Source organism: Mchenga conophoros, linkage group LG11 (assembly GCF_057382185.1).
Source record: "Mchenga conophoros isolate Kocher_MC1m ecotype Shallow Benthic linkage group LG11, M_conophoros_male_GT1.1, whole genome shotgun sequence".
In the NCBI taxonomy this organism is placed as follows: Eukaryota; Metazoa; Chordata; class Actinopteri; order Cichliformes; family Cichlidae; genus Mchenga; species Mchenga conophoros.
In genome coordinates this window covers 37,214,480-37,240,101 of record NC_140536.1, presented here as the reverse complement: position 1 = coordinate 37,240,101, position 25,622 = coordinate 37,214,480, and the positions used below count along the sequence as shown (strand labels likewise).

Here is a 25,622-nt window from a genome sequence, read left to right as displayed (position 1 = left end):
GTGGAACCTGTTTAAACAGGAACAATGAAGAGACACCTAGGCTCCGGTAACTGGACAGGTGCTTTGGTTTGTGCGTCGAGTGGACAGTTTTACTGAGATGCTGACGAAGACTCAGATATGAGAAGATGAGACCTGAACACCAGTGTGGATGACTCCAGTCCCATCTTTGCACAGTTCTGAGTCCAGGATAGATTATAAAGCTACTTTTTTTAACATATTAAAGATCGGACACCCCAATCATTACACTGCATATGTCAACTGCACTCCAACTTGAGGCTGGAAACCAAGGCCTGAGTTTCACCTGCTCAAAAACTAAAGTAATCCCACACACGTGGCTTTTTTAAATAATTCTCTTTCACCACCTTGAGTTTGGGGGTGTGACAGGACTCCTACGCGTGCTCCTATATTAGTGGTGGTTTCAGCGGTGAGACGTATCACATTATCACAGATATGCATTTAGGTGTGTACAGGTTAAAAGTGGAGCTGGTTCAGGACTCGATCAACCAAGAACTGCTGAGCCAATCAGGTGCGACGAGATTGGTCCTCAGTGGAAAAATGTGTTGTAGAAATTCCTCTTTAAGTGTTTCTCAGGGTCCTAGAAAAATGCATACACTATTGGGCTTAGAGCCACAAATCGACCACGCCCAAAAAAGTGCTATAAAAAATTTATATATTAATATTTTATTCCACTTTAAATTAGCCAATCTTTTAGACCTACTTCTCCTTGAAATATTCATGTCAAGTTTTAATTACATTTCGCGGATTTTAACCCTTTATATCCCGGTTTCGTCACATGAGCGCACTGCTTTTTTTGCCCCAAAAAACATAAAACTTGAATATTTTCCAAAAAAAACATTTGAGGTAATATTCAATTGTTATTATAATTAGGCCTTTAGATGGACTAAAGATTGGCACCAACATTCATTTCGATCGCCTTTTTTTTTTTTTTTTTTTTTCAGGACCAGAAAATGGTCTCCAGGCGGCAAATGCTCCTCCTCTAGGCCGAAATAAGTGCATCTTGCCGGGGTAAGTCGCGACGATTACCGGGGCACGATCACCGGGGACCCGTTTTTCCAGTACACACGCCCGATACCACGTGACAACAAATACGTCATTTCCTGTTGACTAAAAAAAAAAAAAAAAAAAAAAAAGCACCCTCTCACAGTCCTAGGGACCAAAAAATGGTCCCGCCCGATCAGCGGGCGAAGCCGCTGCTGCACGCCGGAAATGAGGCTTCATTTCCCGCAGGTCTATCTAAGCAGCCCGCTGTTTTCCAGCCCGGGGTCAAATGTGGAGCAAGGGCGCCACCCGGTGGACAAATAAAAAAATTACAACTGTAAGGCCCGTCCTGCAAAATGAAAATGAAAGTTAAACATCTACGATCCCTTTGACCGTAATTAATTTGCAGTGAAAAATAGCGTTTATAATGGGTTTCAATGGGCACAAATCGACCACTAAGCCCAATAGTGTAAGTTTGTCTGTAGCTTAGCCACTGAAGCTAATTGAAGGAAGTCAGACTTGAATTTTGAAATAAAATCATATCAAACTTTTTTTTTGGAGAATTTGGCTATAGTCCATTCAACACTGTGCAAATGGCATGTAATCAAAATTTGAAAATAGCCACAAATCGACCCAAGACCCTCCAGGGGTTTTAAATGTGAACATTTCATACATACTGTGTTAGCGTTGCTTCTTCCTTCTACCAGCTTTATTATTAATTTTCCAAATTTTCTGCAGAATTTTGCTGGTTTTTTCCTAATAAATGTGTCATTTTTTCTATTAACTTTGCCAGTCTTTCTCATAAATGTAAGATGTGTAAATGTTTTTAAAAAAGCCCCTTAACTTTTGTTTTTACTGAAAGCTGCTGAATAAGTGATTTTTGATTGGCTGGCGGTTATCAGTTATGATACACACTCACCCCCAAAGAAGTAGAGTCAGCACGTCTTCTTGAGTAATCATTTATTAATGAATTTAAGGCCACTCTGGACTGTGCAGAATTCATAAGGGGCGCAGAAATAACTCAATTACATCATCCTGGGTAACTTCACTCTGCGGCTACGGATTTCTATTTTCACATCAGAACGGAGTCAAACCAAAGAAAACGTTTAAGCAGCTTAAAGAATCAAACATATTCACAGGTAGAGGCGGCTTGATACGCTGAAGTAAATGCTCAAAATACAAGTTTCCAGTTCACAACACAGCATGCTTCATATGTTTGAAGTGAGCACTGATATGTATTCAGCACTAAGTTGTTCTTGGCCATGCATGCCAACTCCCAGTACAGATATATAGACGATATTATATGAGTGTGTAAGGCCAAAGGTTGAATATGATTTCAGAGTAAAGTCATAGTCTTCACACAGGACAGGACAGGACAAAACGAAGGTCTTTACAGAGCAAAAAAACAAAAAACGTCAAAAATGATCCCCGTCCACAAACTGTATATAAAAGATGGCTGTAGCATCGTGCCTTAAACCTGCAATCTTTTCTAACGACCAGCAGGTGGCCCCAAAAACAGGACTGCACTAACATGTAGAGCCAGTCGAGGGGACTGACTACTTCCTGTTCATCGCATCGTACATAATGGACTGTATATAAATGATGGACGGAGCCACTGTGACATCACATCAATCCTTCCCATCAAAATTTTTTTTACTTTAATAAATGTACATGCTGGTTCTGCGACTCCTCAGAGGCCCGCTCATTCTGGACCGCCACATGAAACAGGAAGTCCACACATCTGCCATCTTTTACATACAGTCTCTGTCTGATACCTGAAAACTACTGTGTGGTCTGTAGTGTTTCTGCACCGACAGTGTTACACAAATATTTGGACTATACTTTATTATTTCACAGCTTTTCACACCGTCAGCATCCTCTTTGGTTTTGCAGCCAGCCTCACTGGTGACGATGCCCCCCCCACACACACAGATCTGTCAGTGGAAGAAACTGAGGCATATGTAGGATACAATGAGGACTAACAAAATAAAGGCATAATTTAACAAGAAAATAAATACTTTCTTGTTAAACACTACATTTGAGCCATTTCTGTGTTGGTGCACAGTTTGTTAAAAAAAATAATATTCAACACCTGCATGCATTATTCATACTTACATTAGTGTTTTTTCAATTCTGTCTGTTTGGCAAGTTAACCAGTTATAATCAAGACTGAGCTAATGTCTGTCCGCCTCATGTCGTCTACATAATCTGTATTACATAAAAATTGAATGTTTACATTTTCAAACCACATTATTTATTTATTTAGTTTAAATTACAAAAGTAAATGCATGTCCCCCCCCCCCACACACACAAACTTTGCCCTCCATACTCACCTCATAAACACTATTTGGGTGGGTGGCTGCTGATCGCTGTGGTTAATAGGTAAAGCAGGTGCCAGTTTCCTCAAATAATTTGTACCAAAATGATTCGCTGTCATTTCCTGCAAGGCCATCATTCAGTGTTCTTGTTTCAGTAATTAAAATAGTTTAAAGGCACCTTAAAGTTACAAAATGTAACTACAACTTTGACCACTGGGGGCAGCGTTTCACCACCAACTTCTTGCATTTCTATTCAGCTCCATCAACAAGTTCTTATTTAAGGTGACTCGTAATGTAACTGGCATTACACTAAAGTGTGTCGTCATCTCTTGAAACCTCTTCCAAAGGATTTTAACAATTATTAAAAACACCAGGATTTACATAAAGTACCCCAAATATTGCCCAATGTCATTGGCCTTAAATATTGATTACAGTTTTCTTCTAATGTTTGATTAGCTTAATGAATGTGACCATTGAATTTCATCGTTCCATTTAATTTCCCAGATTTGTGCAGATTGAGGATAATTAGTGTCACATCCAAATTCACTGCATATAAAGCATCAGAGAAAAGAAAAAAAGACTCCATTTTGATGCAAAGCTTAACCCCACTGAACTCAGACAGAAGAGATGAATTCAATCAGAAGACGTCAGACATACTGAAGTTTAAGGAGATGGTGTAAAAGGCTGAAAAAAGAGGAGCCGTAACTTCATCTACACCATGAAATCACTCCCGCTGTACTTCCACAAGCTCATCTATAATCTTAAAAGATACGTTTGTCTTTGTAAAACAAAGGTGTTCACAGACAGGTGTGCAGAAGCGAGAACTTTGCCTTGACGGTAACAGAAGCACAGAAAACCCCTTCGGTGCTTTGAGACGAGAGGCTGACACAGTGCGACTGCTGCTCCTTCAAATCCACCATCCTCGGTAGAGTAAGGTACGAGTGAAAAGACGAGACAAAAAAATAGATTCTAAGGCCTCACACGGTTAAACCAGCGACCACAGCGCTGCAGATATATAAACTCATAGAGTCCAACTGTTAGCCCCGCCCCCCTCTCTCGGCTGCGGCTCCCTCAGAAGAATAAATTAGAGCAGGACCGGAGGAAGCGGCACATCACTTAGAAGAGTTGATCCATCTTTAACAGATTTAGGTGTTTCATCGTCCAGCACGCCCGACGACGTGAAGGCGGAGCGACACTCGGGCGACAAAACTTACAGAAGAAAAATCAAGAGGAAAAAAACCCAACACCTTCATACAGCATGTACTGATAGGATTATCCGTCTGAAGTGAGAGTAGCGAGGACTACTTCTCTTTGAGCTTTTCAGCGGCGTCTTTAGCTTCAGCCTTGGGAGCGGGGCCGGGAGTCCGGGGCGGCGGGTGCAGGCCGGCCTCCGTGCCGATGTTCACGGTGATGTTGGTGTACAGGGGCAGATATTCCCGCGAGATGACCTCGTATTCCACCGTGTTCATCCCGTCCGCCCTCCAGGTCTGACGCGTCTTAGCGAGCATGTTGAACCTGACAGACACACGAAGCAGAGCATCTTCACTCTTCCAGGAGAAACAGCACAGCGGCTCGATTACAGCAAAATCATGACCTCGTTGTTTCATTGTTTACAAACAAACAAACACTTTTCCACTTCGAGAGTACAGTAGACAGTAGACAGGTGTCCATAAGCAAACATGTGAACAGACTGTAATCTGGCTTAAATAAAAACAGCCTGTGGCCTCACTTGTAATTTACTCAGGACCAGGTTTCCTCTAAAAGATGTCTGAAGGTTCATCGTGGTCTAAGGAGCCACGAAACTAAAGCGTCTGGACTTCTTTAGGTTTCTTGAAGACATTACACCTCTCTGTCCTAAAGGTCAAAGGTCACTCCGTTGAGGATGTTTGAAACAGGAGTGAAAGAAGCCATCTATGTCCATGGCCATCTTTCAGTCACATGATAGGGTGGGGCTAGGTTTCACAATGAGCTCGCCCAAAACCGCTGCTGACAATGACCTTTTTTCACACCGTCGCTCATGTGATGAGGCACATGACCAATAGTTGGTCAACGACCTTCTTAAGGGTTAAACACCTGAGACGCTCCACCGTTTACTCTCAGAACTGAAGAAGCGTCTCAGATGAGAGTTTAAACATCTTCAAGAAACTTAAAGACGTCCAGATTCTTTTACTTCCGAGCTCCTTAGACGATCTAGAAGATACAGTTTCCAGTTTCCACTGCCCTAAAGCGCCAACGCTGAACAACACCGACTAATTTTAGTTTGCCGATCTGCATCGGTATCAGCATTTATACATGCCAACAAATGAAAATGCAAAGGGAGGCAGGAGAAACACATGTTAGAGGTGATGATGTGGCACCGCTCTGGAAATCCCTGTAGGATGCACGACTGTTTGGAATAACGGGAAAAATGACCAGCTGACCCGAGAAGAGTCGGGAAAGTGTCAAAGTATGGAAATCTTTGCAGGACGCGTGTGTCGGAATGAAGGAGGAAATGTTTTGGAGTGTGGGGTTTTAATATCTTCAAAATCTGCATCATTCAGGCTCCGGACAAAATTTACATAATGAAGCTCGCTAACATCAGATGCGTCGGCTCCGTGTTTACGTCTTTTTTTCGCGATAGATTCTGAAGCTGCAGGTTTCATCTTTCTTCAGTCAAAATTGACTGAACCAGCAGCCAAAGAAGAGCAAACTACGCTTCACATACACGTCGTCATGAACTCCCTCCGATTTGCTGTTTTGCCTCCACTTCATGCACAGCTCTCTCTCTCTCTCTCTCTCGCTGTTTACTTCAAGAACTGTTTCCCATTCGCTTGCTTGTTACCCACCAGTCTACAGCTGTTTACAGCGCTGTCGGCCGCTGCAGTTTAAATGACTTTTTCATTTCTGCTGTTCAATACTGAAGAAATTTAAACTGTTTAAATTTATGCAAACTTGCAAAACGCTCAGCTGTGTCTCTAATCAAACCTCTAACTTTGCTCTGCTTCACGTCAGCAGCATCAGGTCATGTTCATGTGTTGATTCGTGGTTTTCTTTTGTTTTTGATCTACTGCTGAATATTTTTAAGGTCATCTGCTATAAAAAAAAAAAAAATCTCCTTCATGTTTTTCTGTTTTATACGGAGCCCTGCAGGGGACATGGGAGAAGAAAAAAATTAAGACGGACTTTTGTGAGATCTCGCAAAAGTCCGTCTTAATTTTTTTCTCCCATGTCCCCTGCGGGGCTCCGTAGTTTTATCCCCAGTTCTTTGACACAAAGGCATCTGCTGTGATGCTCACACCTTTGATCAAGTCTCACAAGTGTCAGCTTTCTTTTTATAGATATAAAAATATGTATATGTACTGATAAATAATAAGAATTATAATATTTCCGACTGAAGCAAAATGTCCTCGATTCAAATCGAATCAATTCTAGAAATCTGTGACGATACGCAGCCCAACTTCCAGCTAGCTGTGACGTAGCGTGTGTCTAACTCTGGTATCCAACTATGGCCAGCGAGTCACGTCTGGTCGTTTCTGTGCTCAGACTTGAGATCTCGTTATGCCAGCGAGCACTCGGGCCGCAGTACCTCTTTGGGTTCACGTCGTTGCCTTTGTCCAGCTTGTGTTTGATCATCTTGTACCGGCCCACCTTCAGTGAAGGACGAGTGATGTACATGCCAGCCAGAGAGACTCTGTGGAGACCAGAAACAAGCGTTAGACCGATCACCCCTCCTGATCACTGAGGACACGCACAGCATTTCCCACATGATTACGGGTTAAATTCAGGGGTGGGGTCACTTTGACTGACATCTAGCCTCGGTCTCCAGTAATGTTTGACTCAGCTGTGTCAGGATCTCTGGACCATGTTTGTGCTCTTGGTGACTGTTGGAGAATTCACCTGATCAATAACAGGTTTCTACTGTTGCCCCGGACAGTTTATGGATGCGAGAGCGCATAAAATGCAATATGACAGAGGCTGCCTCGCTCTTTCATGTGGAGCCTATGAGGAACCCTGAAACCGAACCGCACGATGCTCACCTGACTCCGATGTCGTCGTCCTCGCCGCCCCAGCCCCAGTAATTGTTGGGGAAACCGTTCATTTTAAGGTAGTGCAGGGGCGTCAGAGCGGACACGCCTCCAAAATACATCTTGTATGGAAGCCTGGAGAGGGTTAGGATTAGAAAACAAGACAAATTAAAAGCGGAATAAAGAGCATCAGGGTTTTATTATTAGTTTCTGTACTGTTCAGACAGGTTAGAATATATGGCAGGTGTGTGGAAACTGAACTCTGGCATTTAAATAACAAAACACACACATGCAGCTTCTGCAGAGTCGCCGGGTCCATGCAGCAAACACAGAAGCTAAAGTTTCACTGAGCCAAGTTTATTTCTGTAACTCATTTAAAACTACAGCAGTGCACAAACACTTTCAAGTCAAGGGAAATGTTTTCAAATTAAAGTATAGATAAAATTCAAGTAAAGATAAAAGCAAATCAACAGTAACCACGTGGGGTGGACGAGCTCGAGTAAAACCCGCCCTTCTTTACCTCAGGCTACCTCCAGTAAGAACTTTAAACAAGCCAACACATCTGTCCAGCAGAGAAACATCTGGGTATTTCTACCCTGCACTGATAGAATATTATTATTTTATTCTTCACTCATTAAGTTATTTTTGCTTTATTCTGCTGATTGGACCGTTTTACCACAGAGATTATATTCAATACATTTCACTTGGACACATGATAGATGCTTTTTTAGTTACAGAGCTCTTTAGCACATTAATTATTACATATAGAAAAACTACATTAACAGTAAGGTTTATTGTACCTTTACTATTCTGCTGCTTTATTTATGTATTATTTGTTTTTTAAATGCAACCTTTTCTACAACTGACATCATGACACATTTTTGTCACATTATATTTTAATTCATTTTATCGAGTTACTCTAATCAACTCATCCTGTTTTTTCAGGACATTTTATCTGAATTTATTTCATTTTAATATCTAAATGTGTTGACTGAGCCAGTGTTACACCCTGGAGCAAAGCAGCACCTTTTCCATCAGCACCTACGTTTGGGTCGCCACAGTTTTCAGGGGTTCCCATTAGGTCACAGCACCGGGTAGAGGTACCTTCTTTTAGTATCTGCTCTCTCGGGGTCCCCAAGCGATCTGAACAGGTACTAAATGTGATGTCATCAGAATGCTTGTCAGTGATTGGCTGGTCAGCAGTATCACTCGATGAGTCATCATGAAACCGCCATTTTTGAAACCTGGCAACGACGGGAACGGCTACAAAAACAAGGCCGTGAAAAGCCACAGACAGAGCAGCAGGCATATCGTCACCTCGACATCCACTTTTTTGTAGCGTTCGTGCCGCATATTAGTCACGTCGCAGGACGCTCGGACGTGTCGCTACGAGGACAACCATGCATGTTAGGTAGAACCGGATTGTAGTGGCGATCCGAGCAGGTGCTAATGGAAAAGGGGCTACACTGAAGGACAAATGAGGGCTGTCTGAGAAGGCTTGTGGACTTTTTCTATTGGTTGGTTTATTTGAACTAAAGTGAAATATTGCCCACTCACAGGACTGCTTTCATACAGCACTTCATTCTACAGCTTGCACTGAAACCACGACATGTATCGGTCGTTCTCAGACATACTTGTAGCCGAACTTGTCCATGGCGATGGCCGCGTGCTTGGGGTTCGAGTCACAGACGTACGTATTCCGGTCGTCTTCTGGAATGAGGTCCACATCATGGAAGAAGAGACAGTCCCAGTCCTCCTCCTTCATGGCCTCCCGGAAACCGGCGTTCATCAGCTTGGCTCTGTTAAAGGTGTAGTTTCCAGCCTGCAGAAGAAAAACAAAAATGTTTCTTCACGTGACCGTGAAACAAGTTTAAACGGAATATTTGTGTAAATGAAAAATGCACAAAGCCAGACGTTCTCACTCAAAGGAGGACGCACAACAGACTTCAGCAGGTCAAATATTCAGCCACAGAAACGTTGTGATGTTTGTGCTAAACAGGGATTAGTGAGGTAAACTTTAAAAGCATTTCAGGGAGTTTGTGTGAAACGAGCAACCAATCAGAAGACTGTTGCATAAAAGGAGGAGGAGCTTGTTTCAGACAGGATGAACCGACGCGCTGCTGGAGAATCCAAGAACAAAGGAGACATAAGCCCCGCCCACTGGGGGTTACGATCTAGCGGGACCAAACGTACATTTTTTGTATTTTATTCATTTACTTTTCCACAGGTAGTCCCACTGAGACCCAGTGTCTCATTCCCAGGAGAGACCTGATGGAGCGACGAATGCAACGATGTCCTGTGACCGCGGGCCACGACTCAGCTGTGTAACATAAACTCTGATAAATAAGACGCCAATGAACCAGAACTAGAAAGTTTAGCTAGCAGCACATTAAACACACATTTAACAGCACTATCAGAATGTGACTGAATCCAGCTGAGCAAAACTAATAAAAATATCATTTATAAAAGCATTTAATTGAAAATCATCACAGAGTGTGATGGTACGATCCAGCTCAAGAGGCGCAGGAGATAAAGAGCTGAGAGTGAAACATCAGTGAGCTCTAAACAGATTAAACCTCTGAGCTGCTTCAGATTTCTTATCATCCAACATGCACATCCAGTGACCACACACCAGAGGGCGCTCTTTATCAAGCATCAACTAGTGCATCACCTTAGACAATAAAAACCCTCAATACTCCAAATATTATAAATCTAAACATTAACACAAAGACAGTAAAATTAATTTCCAACCGCCTTCTGAATTTTAGTGTAAAATAGAAATAATAGAAACCTGGTGGATGACGTAAATGCCATATTGGAGCTGCTGCCGCTGCAGGAACGGATGCAGGTAGTAGAGCAGGAACTTGAGGTGGTGCTCTCGGTGTCTGTGGGGAATGATGATGGCCGTGCGATGCCTCGCCACACAGTCCGGCGGCCTGTATTGTCCTCCGCGCACCACCAGCGGATTCTTCCTCTCAACCTCGGCCAGACTAAGGCGTGACGGGAAGCTGACGTGGATCGGCCCTCCTGTGGAAAGAAGTTATAAATTACGTCCAAGAATGAATATAGTTACCGGACAGAAAGCAAATGATGTGGTCAGGGTACGAGAGCCGTCCTTTGTGACATCAAGCTTTGAAATGACAGCTGTCAGACGTCAGCTTTAAAAGCACAAAGTCAGCCGTGTTTGTAATGTAGAGATCAGTCTGACAATCCTGCACGCGCTGCTCGTCCAGCCGCCCGCCTGAGGTCAGGGGGACAGAAAAACATATCTATAAAAGGAGAGAAAATTTGTCACTATATTAAAAGTATATATACACACTGCATTAATCAAGGTTAAGCTGACGTTTGTTTTTTTAAAGCCACGTCGCTCCAACGCCTGCTGACTCATCAGATCACGTGAACAGGTGGTGGGTTACAGATGCAGGTGTGCCGCCTACCCAGGTCAGCTCATCGTGGAAGCTTCAGATTTCTGTTTTCAAACTGACTAAATACAAATATCCCCGCCCGAGCCTTTCAGCTGTTCCAGTGGAGGAACCCGAGCCGCTCAAACCTCCAGCAGGTTTCGTTTGTCTTTGTGTTACAGCGACGAACATCTTTGTTTTTTCTTCAAGAGTCTTTTTCTTCCCTCATATCAATTCATGGTCTTCAAGTGGTTTCAAATTACTGAATAAACATGCGGCAGGATTCTGGGTTTAGACGGCGTAGCTGGAACAGAGCTGACAGAAGAGTTCAAGTAGAGCGCAGTGAGCTCAGGGCTCATAGTCAAAGCTTCCTGGTACAAAGAGCAGTTTCCTTTTAACGTCAAATCCTGGCAAACACGGAGCATAAAAGACCTCTTCAGGTGGAAAACTGTCACAAGCTTTATGGTGCCTTCACACGGTGTGACAGAGCTCAGTGGTTTGATGGCAGCCGTATGGTTGGCATCTCTTACGTTTATTGTGCACACGTCATTTCCACAGAGCCAAAGACGTGGCCTACACGACTGTCAGCGCACTGAAATGCCCCCACAAAAACATCTGTTTTACAGAAAGGACAAAATCACTGAAATATGACAACCAGAGGAAATGTAAGGCGCGCTCACTTGATGACATCGACTCACATGAAGAGTTGACTGAAACTTTCCCCACAGCAGGTGAAAAAGGGTGGAGAAGGTCATGACCCCTCTGCAGCGTCATGTTTTTATAGATGATTGATGGACATAAACTTAGCACCATAAAAGCAGCGACTGTGTCACACCCTTTAGACACTAAGATCACACAGGCGCTCCTTCCCCAGCCTGTTAGTGATCAAACACAGATCCTTTCCTGTATATCAGACAGACATACGGGAAACATGCAGGAACATTTAAATATTTTTAAAGAGGTCAGAGTGACACGTGAGAACCGTATTTGGCTTTTATCCATAAGGACAATAACAAAAACTGAAACTAAAGTGAACTGGAGGCAATAAAACTGACTTTTGTTACCATCCACACACACTCAGGAAACCTGAGTGCAGATCAGCTGTGGGGTCAGAGTTTGTGTACAGGCTTCATCTGAGAGGCAACTTGAACCAGGTCAATCTCATCTCATCTCCACAGGTATTTTGATTCTAACTGAACTGATCCTGAGAAAGGAACCACACAGAGAGCACGCTGAGAAAAACAAACTATTTTTATATAAAACCTGAAACCAGGTGCGTGATTTCAGGTTCAAAGCTAAAAGGCACTCAGAAGCCAGATGTTACATCACGGATAATAAATCTGATTTCAAAGGGACAGCATTTAAACCGTAACATTTGGTTAGGCTCTGAGCCCGTGTCTGGGTCAGGACAAACATGTTTTTTAAGTTTAATGTGAACTGAAATATTTCTCTTACTTAAACCCTCTATCACTCACTGGATTTATCTTCACTTTCCTTCTGCAGTTTCTTTTCTTGAAGATACAGCAGAAGGAACCAGTAGAAACTTCTTGACAATGGTTATTTAGCGTGATGGCGCCGCGCTGACACGTGTTCAGAGGCTGCTCTGAAGAGGCTCGATGTTGGCCTGAGGCAACACTGGTTTGGAATGTAGGAGAGACGGTTTGTGCCACTTATTGTTGTGTTACGCCAAAAATGTGGTTGGTTGGCTCGTGTTAATGACACACAGCTGAGAGTAAACAAGCTGTTATTCTTTATTTCCACTTCTTAAATGTATTTATTCATTATTTAACATCTTCATTAACATCGTCTTTTAACGAGTCAGTTCTGTCTGAAACAAGCTGTTTTGACTCCGCTCCATTTAATCCAGCTTTCTTCTGATTGGCTGCCTCCTCAAAACAGAAGGTTTGTGCAGCAGGTAGGTTTGGCTTCTGTGCTCGATGACAACCATATCAGGAGCCGAGAGCAGCCAGAGCTGTAGAACAGTGATTAGAGCTTTCAGCTCACAGGTATTACTTGCAAACTCGCATTGACTCAAATGATGTTTAACATGACTGTCAGCCACAGGAACAAACATACTGCTTTTATATAACGGGGGAACGAAAAGCACAAAAGTGCTGCATACATTTCCATTTTCTCTTCAGTTAATATTAAGTCAATACCACCTGTTTTGTTTATCCTCTCTGAGACTGAACGCAGAGCTAAACAAGGAAAAAAAAAAAAAAAGGTCACGTGACTCAAATATGCAAAAAAAGGAAAAACCCTGCAGTGAGGCTCGTGTGACTGGTCTAGTTTGCCTGTTTATTACAAGAATATTTACACTATATTTGAATAAAGGTGAGACAAAATCAGAAGTTACTAACTTGTGCATATGAGAACACTACAGTAGTGAGGGTGAAACATTTAAGCATAAAAGTGCACTTCAGTCCTCGCTCACACTCAGCTGACTGCCGGCGAGGGCACCTGCACCAAAACATGGCATCTAATCTACAGCTGAACAAGTTCAATTACAGCCACATTTCCATCCATCCTTCTTCCACTTGTCGGGGCCGGGTCGTGGGCGCAGCAGCATAAGCAGAGAAGCCCAGACCTCCCTCTCCCAGCCTGTCTGGAGGAACACCGAGGCAGGGAAAGCCTGGAACAGCTTGCTCAGCGGGCATCCTTGTCAGATGCCTGAACCACCCCAACTGGCTCAACTTCACAAGCCAAAAAACTTTCATGACCTATAACGTTTCATCAATCAGAGCTGAATTTTAGGGACTTCGCCTGCATTACCTTCAGAGGCTACACTGAGCCCTACAAGGACGCAAAGTCCCAAATACTTTATTTAAACAAGAGATTCAAGCTTCAACTTTTAAGGGTTACCTGAAGTATGAATCGCTGTCTTAAACCTTTACGATGGATCCACTTAACTAGTGAACATCTATTTAAGGCTAAACGGAGAAAAGCCTAATCCACCTTTGGATCGACACTGAAGACGTGGCATGAGCACTCACCTATTAGAGGGGACGTTTTGGGACAGTAGGGCGTGTCGTCTCGATGGCCGTGAGCTTTGGGCAGGTGGGAGAGGTTGGCGTATACGTCCCCTCCACTGATCGTGGGTGTGGTGTGGTTGCGGCCTGATACAGCGCCCCCGTCTGGCTTGCGGAAGATGCGTATGAAGTAAGTGACCCTCTTCTGGTATCCCTCTCGGGACAGCAGCGCCATCACCACCAGCTGGATGCCCAGGAACATGATAAGGTAGCGCCATTTGGACTGAATACTGAACATGGTGACGGCTCGGATGGGTCCAGTGGAGACAGGTGGAACTTGCTGCTCGGGCGTAGCAGGTGATGATTGTCAGGGTTAGTGGAGGGTGGCGTCAAGCCTTTTCCTTCCTATATAATCCAGAATATGGCAGCACACGGCGAACGTCAAGTGAGTGACAATCTGTGAAATATTTAACTTCAGTATGTCAGACGCGAAGATGTCACACAAAAAGGCACTTTTGGTAGGCTGTAAGCACAAAGACCCCCAAACAGAACAAAAGTAGAAAAATATTCCACACTGAGACACAAAAAAAGAAAAGAAAAAAATCTGGTCCACTTTGTCCTCACTGCATTCCCCGCTGCTGCTCAGCAGGTGGTAGGTATCTCCAGAGCTGACTGTTGGTCCACTTTGTGTTTGGTTTGGGGAGATAATGCCAGCCCCACATTATGGAGTCTCACACCGACTGAGCACCATCCGCTGCCCTGTGAAGTTCACTCGCCTCCAGCCGAACAATCTGCAGCGTCTCCTTCTCTCACCCTTCCTGCCTTTGTGAGCTTTATGCTGCCTTCTGCTGTCCCTCCTGCTCTCTCCTGAGGGAGGCCTCCACAACAGCAACAGCCGCCATGACAAAGGGGAGCATATGCAGCCGTATAGGCGCTATACTTTACAGAGGATTACACGGCTTCCAGCCGCTCACCGCCTGACTGGCTGGAGAGACGGTGGGAGTGGACCGTGACTTGCGTGGGAGGAGTGGTCAGAAGGGTCCTGCATGAGTGAGTGGGTGGGTGGGTGAGTGTTTGTTAGGGGGAGGCTTCAGTACAGAGTGAGGCTGAGAGAAAAAGAAATAGGGGGAGGAGGACGAGGAGGAAGAGGTCGAGCTTTGACTCCCAATGCTATTATTCCATGATGATGCGATCCACCTTAAGCCGCTCACTGGTCACCCTGGATCGACAGGAACTGGACGGGTCACTCCAGCATGGCTCTGGAAGACAGGAGAGGAAACAGGGCGGGTGTTAAAACTGACTGACATCCTTTGGCTGAAACTGTTGAAGTCAGCGATTTCAGCACACAAACAATGAGCTGTTGTTACAGCACAGGCAAACAAATGGATTGTGTTTGTTTACAGAGACCAAACAGCACAGTTGGAAAGCCTGCACTAATCACTCAGTGGGAGATCCCTGCTGCCCACTGTGGGCGGCAGACGGGAAGCCACGCATCACAGCGTCGAGGAAGTTTCCAAAATCTGCATCCTTCTGCTCCTGATGAAAGGACCCGATGATGTCGTCCTTCCTGACCCGAGCTCTGCTGCAGCGATGCCGAGCACATCCTCAGTTACAAATCAATTAGCGCTCGTTAAAGCAGCCGCACTCGGAGCACTAATCCTAATCCCAATCCTACTGAACGCTACGTGGCTGGTGGAAACACGGACAGAGAACCTGCGCCCACATCAAACACCGCGACCCAAAATCAAACGATATTTTATCCTGAACAAGAACTTGGATTTCACCCTATTTTAACTGAAAAGTAATCAGTTTCTGGACATTTTTTAATGTGTATTTTTGTTTATTGTCATTTAGTGGAAATGCCACCATGTCTATTCTTCTGCTTTTTACATTTTTTATAGAAAAACATTCAGAGGAGGACATATGGTCTGTATTTAAAGAGAAAGATTGACAAGACCTCAAAAATATCTGAAAACTATAGAAATGGTAAAGATTACAGACCCGTGGCAGCAGTGCTACATACAGAAATTATTCCAAGGCAGATCATCGGTACATGAAAATTCTGGTATAACATCACCAAGAAGACTGTATGATAGGATCTTCAGCACTTCAGCATCAAGTACCCACAGGAAAAGGTCACATTATGAACATTTGTTCCTGCTCAGACTCTACAACAGGGCTGGGGAACTCCAGGCCTCGAGGGCCGGGGTCCTGCAGGTTTTAGACATCACCCTTCATCTACACACCTGAATCAAATGATTAGTTCATTACCAGGCCTCTGCAGAACTTCAAGACATGTTGAGGAGGTCATTAAGCCATGTAAATCAGCTGTGATGGATCAAGGACACATCTACAACCTGCAGGACACCGGCCCTGGAGTTCCCCACCCCTGCTCTGCAACAGGAGATAAGAGCCGCTTGCTGAATCGTGTGTGTGTGTGTGTGTGTGTGTGTGTGTGTGTGTGTGTGTGTGAGTGTGTGAGAGGACGACCCAAAAAAAGAGCTGTAAAGGTAGGCAAACAAAAAAGAGACACTGATGTGATCAAAGATATGCTGAGAGAAAAATGAGCCCTTTTTGTTCCTTCATACCATCAAAGCCGTGTTAGACAACAAAGCGAACGCATTCTGAGCATTTAACACCGAGTGCCTCGGGAACTCCACGCAAACTTTAAAACGACAGACAGGAAATGAAGAAATGCAAAAACAAAACACACTTTGATCAACTTGCAGAAATGTACTGATGCTATCTGACTCCTCGTTCTTTAACAGCTGACTGGGGGATTTTCATGTGAAGGATATTAAATGGGTTTCCTATTTCCCCTCTGAGAGAACATGCGGATCAAACAGAAGAGGAAATCCTCTGCGGAAGACTTTCATCAGAGCTGGGAGCAGATGGGAGGATTGACCCCTGACATGTCGCCCGGCACCTATAACCTCTTGATATGGTTTATGACATGATATGTCAGAGACTGTGGCTAATCCCACAGAACGGAAATTCATCTCAACCACTCTGAGCAGATAAATAAATAACGTAATCTGTTTTGAAGTAATCGCTGACGCTTTCTAAAAGGTTCACATTCACTGGATTATGAGTCTGAAGCTGCTCTTCAACCATGTGACTGGACAGAGGGAATAAAGGTCTGCACATCTCTAAATTTACTCAAGTGCACTGAGTGCATTCAACCCTGGAGCCTTAACGGGCCAAAGGAGCTCTGAATAAACTCCTACTGCTAGTACCTGCCGTCTAATCATGTTAATCTTCTTTTATTGTAGTCGACAGGAGGCTGCTAGGGCGGCGCCTTCAATGATCATGTGATTTCTGAACCAGTTCGACTTGTGATTCCAGCACAGCTATGATCAGTGTTGCCCACAGATTCCATTTGCGCGTGCCACATACCACTACAGCAGCTGAGTTTTCGGCCCATGAAGTTGTTTCCACTATCAATATTTTCATGTTCACCTGCTGAATAATTGTCGACCTGCTTTTATTATAGACGAAGCACATCGTGTACCTGGGAAAACAAACGCACAGTTTTCTTTAAAGGGTGTTTGACAGACTTCCTGAAACTGCAGGGCGAGGACGTCGGGTGTTGGCCAGTCGTAGCACAGCAGGGTGGAACATTAGTCTGCTGTGTCTGCCAAGCATCACTCAAACTCAATGTATGGGAATCGAGCCTTGAAAAATAATCCAAAATACTCGATTTTCTATTATTTTCCACAAATGATATAATCTATAGGTGGACGGGAGAGACACCTCAACATATTATCCAACAATGCACACAAATCAATGCTTGAATTCCAGTTTTTAACCAAAGGAGATAAGATGGCTATTAATGTTAATATTATGTGCCAACTTGATCTACTAGACAACTGGAGAAGATCCCTGGAGAATGAATTCATGCGCTCCGTGACGCTCCCGTCTATTCTCACGTTCTTTATGAAGAGCAGAAATAACAAAGATACTTTAGCGCTCGCGGCTCGTGCTGTACCTGAGCTGGTTCACACAAAGGGAGAACCTGGCAGCGAGCGCCTTTTAAATAAAGCTCAGGCGCCAACTTACACGCATACAAAAGAGGCCCGGAGCTGCATGGATCTTTCTGTGCTGGCTGAGGATGAGGAGTGAACTAAATACAGAGAGGAAGAGCAGCAGTCTGGTGACGTTCTGTGCTTTTGACTTCATCGGCTCTCCTGCACGGATGGTCTTCCTCTCTGCATTTAGAGCCACATCAGAGAGACCCTTTTCTGCTCTGTTTCCCAGCATTACTGTGTTCTTATTTTCCACCCAAGTATACAATCTCTACATTTTCCTTCATTAGCACATGTCAAACATGTGGTACCCACTCGCTGTTTAGTTCAACTCGAGCCGAGCCGGCTGAAGAGTCGCCGATCAACAAGAAACTAGAGATGGTACCAAACCACTTTATGTTCGATACCGATATCATAAATTTGGATATCTGCCGATACCGATGTGAATCTGATACAGTGTGTTTTTAATCAATAAAACTGTTTTTTAAACATCTTCCTGCATTTGGAAAAGTTCATACTCAAGTTTTAACAAAACAAACAAACAAAAAACACTAAAGCTATTGTGTTAAACCTGTATGCAAAAAATACACCATTAAAATATTTCATAGTTCAGCAAAACTGATCAATCTCATAAACGTAAACCTACAGCATCCTCCCTATTCTGGCATTTTAAAGAGCACTTAGCAGAAATATTAAACAACATAACTAACAGGGTTGCAAACTCCCAGCAAAAAAAAAAAAAAAGTGAACCAGTCCCCAATTTTAATTTAATGCATGTGTTAAAAAAAAATGCACAGAAATTATTTTTCAACAATAATTAAATAGATTCAACATCTTCCTTCAACAGAACTGCAAACTGCACAGATGGTACCTTCCCAAAGGAAAAAGTACTCTAGCTTACTAGGGTATATTAGACTTAACAGTCACTATATACAGTAATGGACTTCTATACATTTTACATCAGATGAAGACTTTGGGTGTAAAACTCCGATAATTATTTATTAAAAGCTCGACATTTCAAATGAGAATAAGAAAGAAAAGTATGTCTTTGTGCCCCCTTTTCCCTGTTAATGCCCTATCGGCCCCCCTGGCTAAACTTTGCTAGATGCGCCCCTGCACAGTTACGTCAGCTGCGTAGATATTTAATGGTTTCCCCTCCAATATCCAGTAATTTAGTTCAGTATCGGCGCGATACCGATACGTAATATCGAATCGGTCCATCCCAACAGGAAAGGTTGAATGGAACGACTCTTATATAGCTTTTCTACTCTTCCAGAGAACTCAAAGCACTTTATACAAGATGCCTCATTCACACCCATGTTTAAGTGTTTTCTATCTAGCAATCACATGCATTAGAGAGCGACCTGTGCCACCACAGGCATCTCACTGGATGTTCAAGCCACAGGCCAGGTCATGGTAGATTTATGCAGTTAAAGACAACAGGACTTCTTTCAGGTTCCTGAAGATATTTCGCCTCTGATCAACAAAACTTCTTCAGTTCTAAAAAAACTGATGGGAGCCCCAAACATGTGGGTTCTCCATACAGAGAAGTCCTGAGAGTCGCTGACCCTCCCTGAAATCACAGGTCTTAAAGGATCACACGAGTCAATACTATCTCAGGGTCAAGGGTGAGGGTGTGACACACTGCTCCCACACCACCATCATGTGAACTATTAAAGTCAGCAGGGGTTGAATAGCCTGGGACGGGATCCTGGTTTTTGGAAGTGAAGACCCTTCTTTGATGAGAGACTGAACATCTACACACATCAAACAGCAACAGTTTGCTTCACTTCAAGCTCTTCAGACTTGGTTGTATCCTGACATGTAGCTTCCCAGAAACATAACTAAGAGTCACACTGAAATTCTGCAGTGACTAATTGGTTTCTGTAGCACTGTTTCCCGTTTCTGTTCCTGGTCACTCCTCCTTTTGTTGCCTTGCTGAATCAGCTGCTTGTTAGTGTTTTGGCAGCAAACCTACTGAGCGACTCGGGCCCACCAGCATAATGATGTGATGATGATGTATACTTTACTGATCCCTGTGGGGAAATTCCTCTCTGCATTCAACCCACTCACTCTGAAGCAGTGGGCAGCCGCTGGGCGCGCGGGGAACAGTGTGTGCAGACGGTGCCTTGCTCAGGGGTACCTCAGGGTAGCCAAACCCCTGATCTTGGGGCCACCACTCGACCTGCTGAGCTGTCCCTGCCCTAAGTACAAATGTTGGTCACACGTGTTATGTCACCAGCTTCAACTGTATAAATACATTTTACCAGATAAAACCAAGTCCTTCACCCTTTTTCTCCTCACTAATTTATTTTCATCACTTGTATTATATCTAAAGTTCAACTAAGTCCTCTGTGAAAACGATCCTTCAGTATGAGGTTAAATTAACCTTGGATGAAGACTCATCAGTTTCATGAGCATTTCAGCTTCCGTGCTGAGGAAGAGTCTATTCTGTACAACATCCTCATTTGTTTTAAGAAGACCTGTGTAGATTTTAGTCCCTCTTGTTGTGCTGGTTCGCCATTGTTAATATATTCTGCTTTTCCCTGTAAGATGATAAGCTCGGGGCGGGGAATTTCCTGAGTGAATCAAGGCCGGCTAATAGCTGCATGATGATTTCCTAATAATCCATTAAAGCACCGTCGACATTTATAAGACTCATGTTACATTTGTTATGTCACTGTGAGTTCATGTAGGCATGTCTTTATGTCCACAATGCTCGTCCAGTCTCAGGCACCACCGAGTTAAAAACTGACCCAAACCCAAAGTCTTCATTAAACTTCAACCTCCAGCCATCTTTATTTATTTAAACTATTTACAAAAGCAAGCTGCCCAGCTGCTAGGGTCTAAAGATGAAAACTAAACTGCAGCAACTGTCAGGCTAATAGGAACACATTAGCACAGGGAAGATGGAGGATGAGGGTTAAGTTGTTCTCAGTGAAATTTCAGGTTGAAGCTCCCAGATGGGCCGAGACAAACAATCATGGCAGAAAGAAACAGACGTCTGAGATGATCCAACCACAACACGAGGTTAGTCATGAATGTTCCCGTGTGGTTTGGATTACTCACTATAAAAAGTTCTTTTTTAACACGACTCAAACTACAAGGGATCGTTACCAAGCCTCAAAGACAGCCCAGGCCCAGCAACAGGCACGTATTAGACACGTCCTAACTCTATTACTCATTTCTGCTACAGACCAAATTCAAACGGTGTCGGAAAGAAGGGATGACGAGCTTTACTGGGATATTCGGTGTATCACGGTAGCACCAAGTATCCACGGGGTAGCGTAACATAACCACAGACCTGCCTCTATTTCACCATGTGCACTTCACGTTACTGCAACTCCTCAGCCAGAACTACAAAATCAGTCCAGGCAGCCGTATGATACAGGCTGATAAATGGCTGACGTGGTTAAAAGGAGCAGATAGATGTTATCGACTACTTTTACCGTCAGCTGAAATCTGACTGTTTATGTTTATTTAATTACAGTATGTCAAATTATTAACATTCCTCTCTCTACAACATCGCTCCAGGTGGAAACGCAGCTTTGCATCTATTAATTTCATATGCAAATACATCTTCTCTGACTTTAGTTCTATAATCAAGTAAAGAAAGTTCAGCAACAGCTCCATGTGGTGCAGGCGTGTTTGCACACATGAATGAATGAAGAGGAGCCAAGAGGGTTCTGAACAAAAGTGCTGAAACGAAGAGCAGATGAGAAAATAAAAAGGGACGAGGGGGGAAGAGCGGAGATATATTTAGATCACGTAGCTCACGGTCAGCAGTGTCGTTCAATTCCTAAAGGCACAGCACAGAAGTGAAGAACAGCAGGCACGGAGGGAGGTAAAGAGAACAGCCGTGGTGGTAACCACAGAGGCCGAACACCACAAACACACCTTCCTGTCTTAACTGAGCGAAAACTGATCACAAATTTTCAATGGAAATTAGATGCGGTTTAGTTTGCATGTCGTGGTTATCTGAGCAGGAAATTCTGGCTGCGTCGAGCCCCGCCCCCCAAGTCGTTAAATCTGCTTCGCTGCTCAAAACTGATTGCAACTGCCTTCGAGGCAAAAGTTTTTCTTACTAATTCTTTACTTCAGTTATTCCCAAACGTCTCAGGGGCAGCGTGTGTGCACAATCGATTACATTTAACAAAGCGACCCAGATAAGCTGCAGAAAACGGATGGATGCATAAAGCTATGCACATTTACAGCTTTACACTCTGAATATTTTCAGAGTTACAGGCGTTGTAAATCCACACAGATGGGTCAAACCTTCTTAATATTTGTATGTTTGAGGTCTCGTTACTTCTTAAAAACCAGAGACGACTTCTTATCTGGAGCACAATCACGAGCTTCCAAAGTGCAGCCTGTGAGCAGAGCTGAGGTACAAAGTCTGAAATGAAAGTGGGGAAGTATTTCCCCCAGAGATACTTCTTTGGCCACGGTGCTTTTCCACTGTGAGCTACACCTGAAACCCCCCCACTGAAAGAAATACACACAAAAATGGAAACGCCACAGTGAACATACGTTTCCCTTCACTCGGGAATTAAGAACTAAAATTCATTTTCATTTTCTCGTTCAAAGTGAGGTTTTAGGAATTCGAGCCTCAAATGTAGACCACAGAATTTAATTCTTCATAGCCGGCCGTGTGAGACCACTGACTGGGCTCCTATACTGGAACAACATTTAGAGAAACAGCTGGAGCGATTTCACTCATCGTTCGATTCTGTTTAGGCAAGATAAACTGCTTCGTTCAGGTTAGAGTCTCACGTTAGTGCCAGCAAAGACCAGCACTGAGCCAGGCAAGCAAACGGACATCAAGTTTGTTTGAGAAAGCGCCTCGCGGTGTTGCTCAACACCCAAACAGCTCCGTCCTGACCAAAAACAGGCTGAGCGACAGGAGTATTTAACAGTGTTAGTGACCATGGAGAGGTGCAGTCAGATGTGGTTACACAACAGCTGTATTTTTCCCGATGCTGTCACCAAAACAACAGAAAAAGCGACGCATCATTCCTAAAAGCTCTGCACACTTAAACTCTGCATATTCAGGCAGGCCTTTCCTCTCAAGTACCAACCAAGCAGGCCCAGGCGATGAAATAATGTGTAAACATGCCCTGAGAAAAGAGGCGTCTGCATCGCAGCGCGTGCCAGGGACCCTGTCATGGCAACGCCTCCTGAGCCCCGACCATTCATCACAGTGCAGCTGGTACACGTCGCCATGGCTGTTCCTCAGTCCGACTCCACCGAGACATGAGAAGGAGAACAGAGTGGAAAAAAGCCCATCATTCTCCAGCTTTTTCCACCTCCTCTCCTCTCTTTCTGCCTCTGGTGGCTCAAGCTGTTTCCATAGTGAGGCCTTCCTCACCAAACCATTAGGGAAAGTTATTATCTAATGACAATCAAAGCAACCTGCACCAGTTTGTAGATGGGAGCCATGGGGATAAGAAAATCTCCTCAGGGATAGATAACCCACAACACAAAGGCCTCCCAGAAGCAACAACATAACAACACAGCAGCTTTTTCAACATTCAGGATTCAAGGTAGTAAAAATTTATGTTTTGATGTTAAAAGTTAACACCTAAAAAAATAAGAGTTCAAATCAAGCAATACTGAAATGATTCAATGATGCAATTCGTCTGCAGCTAAATCTTTATCGTGATAAATATGGAAACAAAAACGTGTCAAAGGCTTTTTTACACTAACAACAAAAGGCATGCTGTAACGAAAACTAGCTCCATGTAACACTGAAGGCAGATGATGCTGAAGCTGCTCAGCTGTATTGAAACAACAACATCCTGAAAAGCTTGTCTGAGATGCTATCAACAACGCGGTCTGAGCCTAACGCTTCATGCAGGCCAAAAAAAGGAAGCACCACAGAGGGTGCTATTTAAAAGAAAAAGGAAGAAACGGCATGAAAAGAACAGAAACGTTCTTAAAGTGTGGTCAAGTGTCTCCTCTGCAGAAAGAGCTTATACTGAGTCTCAGCCTTCCTAAGCAAATCTGACCCAAGGTTATATTGAAACAGAAAGGATAAGGCCACATGAAGCGTGTTTTAAAGTCACACATAACAGCTCCAGCACCAACCACACTAATCTGACTTTATAACAGCAGCAACAAAAAAAGAGATTAAATGAGACCTGGTGCAGAACCAGCAGCCGTTAGTGATTTTAGCCCACGTTTACGGTTCGGTAACAGAACCTAATAGTACAGATTACTTATTTTGTTTCTGTAATTTCATTTTATTTAAAGGTAAGTGTTCAAAAACAGAAAAAACCAACCGACAGATCTTTGCTCACAGCACCCGACCACAGCAGCCTGAAAAACTATAGAAGTGAGAATCAAGATAGAGAAGTGGCTTCGACCAAACAGTTTCCTGAAACACACAAACTCAAGTATTATATCTTCAGGAAAACCTTTTTAAAAAATACCTGCCCTCATGATCTGTATCACTGTTTATCCTGCTTACCTCACACTTCAGTTTATAAAGATATAAATCTGGACTCTGAGCTCTTTAATACCTGTGACAGCATGTTTACTCTGACTGATAAGAGCAGGACGACTTCAGAGACAGACTGAAGCTCTGGTCCTCTCCCCGGTAGGACAAAGAAGAGCAGCCCCTCTGCTGCTCTCTCACCTCCAGTGTGGGCTGGGTTCAGAGGGGGAAGGGGGCCGCCATGCTGGGCCTTTTGTCCCGCTGTGGAGAGCACATATACGAGGACATATGGGCAGGAAGACAGGCTGAGAAACCTGCCTTATAGCAGGGAGGTAGCGGGAAATGGCGAAATTAACGAGTTCTGTCCGCACGTTAAAGTGCTCAGAGAGTAGTTAGCTAATAACGAACCCAGTTTCCTGGTAAATGCAGCTGCCATCGTTAAACTTTTATCGGGGTCGGCTTTTGCTTATAGGATCAACACATCAGCTAAAACGGAAGAAGAAAAAACAGACTTCGGGGGGCTTTATAGCAGACACAAAGTTAGTTAGAGCTGGTATTAATCAGCATTAGCTTACGCAATGCTGCTAAGAGCTAATATACTGATTTAAACCCCGTGTTTGCCCTTATTCTTGGTAACACTCGGGCTCGCATCGACAGTTTTCCAGCAGGGGTCTGATTACTTTTAAGTGGAGCTAACAACAGTCCCGACTGCCTTTAAACTGGGCTCACTTTTTCCTGGTTTTTAAATCATGTAAAAACATCCGAGAAAAGGGCTCCCACCCCAACTCCAAGCCGATCCTCGCCAGCTGTGAACGCCGAGCCGCGCCGCGCTATCCGCGGAGGGGAGGTTGTTAGTTAGTTACTTAGCTGGCTAGCTAACGGGCTAGCATCCCCACACGGAGCTGTTTTGGCTCCATCATAAAAACAACCAAACGTCTTTTTTCAGTCTTACCTGAAGGTGTTTTTATCCCCCAGCAGGTGAAGCGACAGTTAGCGGTCGGTGTCCCTCCAGCTGCCCGTTTCCTGCTCAGTATTTCCGATGTGCGCTGAAGTTGGAGCTGCTGTTTGGTTGCTGGCTCGGAGGCTGAATGAGCAGAGCCGCTGCAGCTCGGCACTTTTCTCCTCCCCTCCGCGGTCACAGCTCAGAGCTCAGCAACACCGACAACCTGCCACGGCCGCTGCTGCTTTACCACAGGAGCTCCAAAAACAGCCACCAAGACCCACGGGGGACTGTTTTATTTTATTTTTTGTTTCTGTGGCTTTGACATAAAAGCTAGCAATGAATATGGAAATCATCCTTGGTTATTTTTTTACATGTTTCTTTATCACTGCTGTCTGTGATGTATTTTAATTACATTCTCCAGCTGTAATCTTTAACCTGTACTTCTATCTGCTGCCCTTTTTAAGGGTCACCCCCCTCCTGTGTCACACTAACCATCTGGATGTCCTCCTTCATCACATCCATGAATC

At 43.9% G+C, this 25,622-nt stretch overlaps 1 protein-coding gene across 1 annotated transcript; it reads right to left on the bottom strand.

Annotated features, from left to right (window-relative positions):
- Nucleotides 1–1,944: 1,944 nt before the first annotated feature.
- LOC146564970 (beta-1,4-galactosyltransferase 3) lies at nt 1,945–25,300 on the bottom strand. Its single transcript, XM_085292788.1, has 7 exons — nt 25,105–25,300; nt 13,716–14,950; nt 10,113–10,348; nt 8,956–9,143; nt 7,334–7,456; nt 6,883–6,987; nt 1,945–4,832 (listed from the first exon to the last, which is right to left on the bottom strand). Exons 2-7 carry the CDS (start codon nt 13,987–13,989, stop codon nt 4,619–4,621), a joined length of 1,140 nt encoding a protein of 379 aa, XP_085148914.1. The 5' UTR covers nt 13,990–14,950; nt 25,105–25,300; the 3' UTR covers nt 1,945–4,618.
- Nucleotides 25,301–25,622: the final 322 nt, after the last annotated feature.

What these genes read in the sequence shown, in the direction of transcription:
- LOC146564970 (XM_085292788.1), bottom strand. Translation starts at nt 13,989, where the DNA reads ATGTTCAGTATTCAGTCCAAATGGCGCTACCTTATCATGTTCCTGGGC. An exon ending in GACGACGACATCGGAGTCAG is followed by an intron (nt 6,988 to 7,333) that starts GTGAGCATCGTG and finishes TGGTCTCCACAG; the next exon opens with AGTCTCTCTGGCTGGCATGT. An exon ending in AACGACGTGAACCCAAAGAG is followed by an intron (nt 4,833 to 6,882) that starts GTACTGCGGCCC and finishes TGTGTCTGTCAG; the next exon opens with GTTCAACATGCTCGCTAAGA.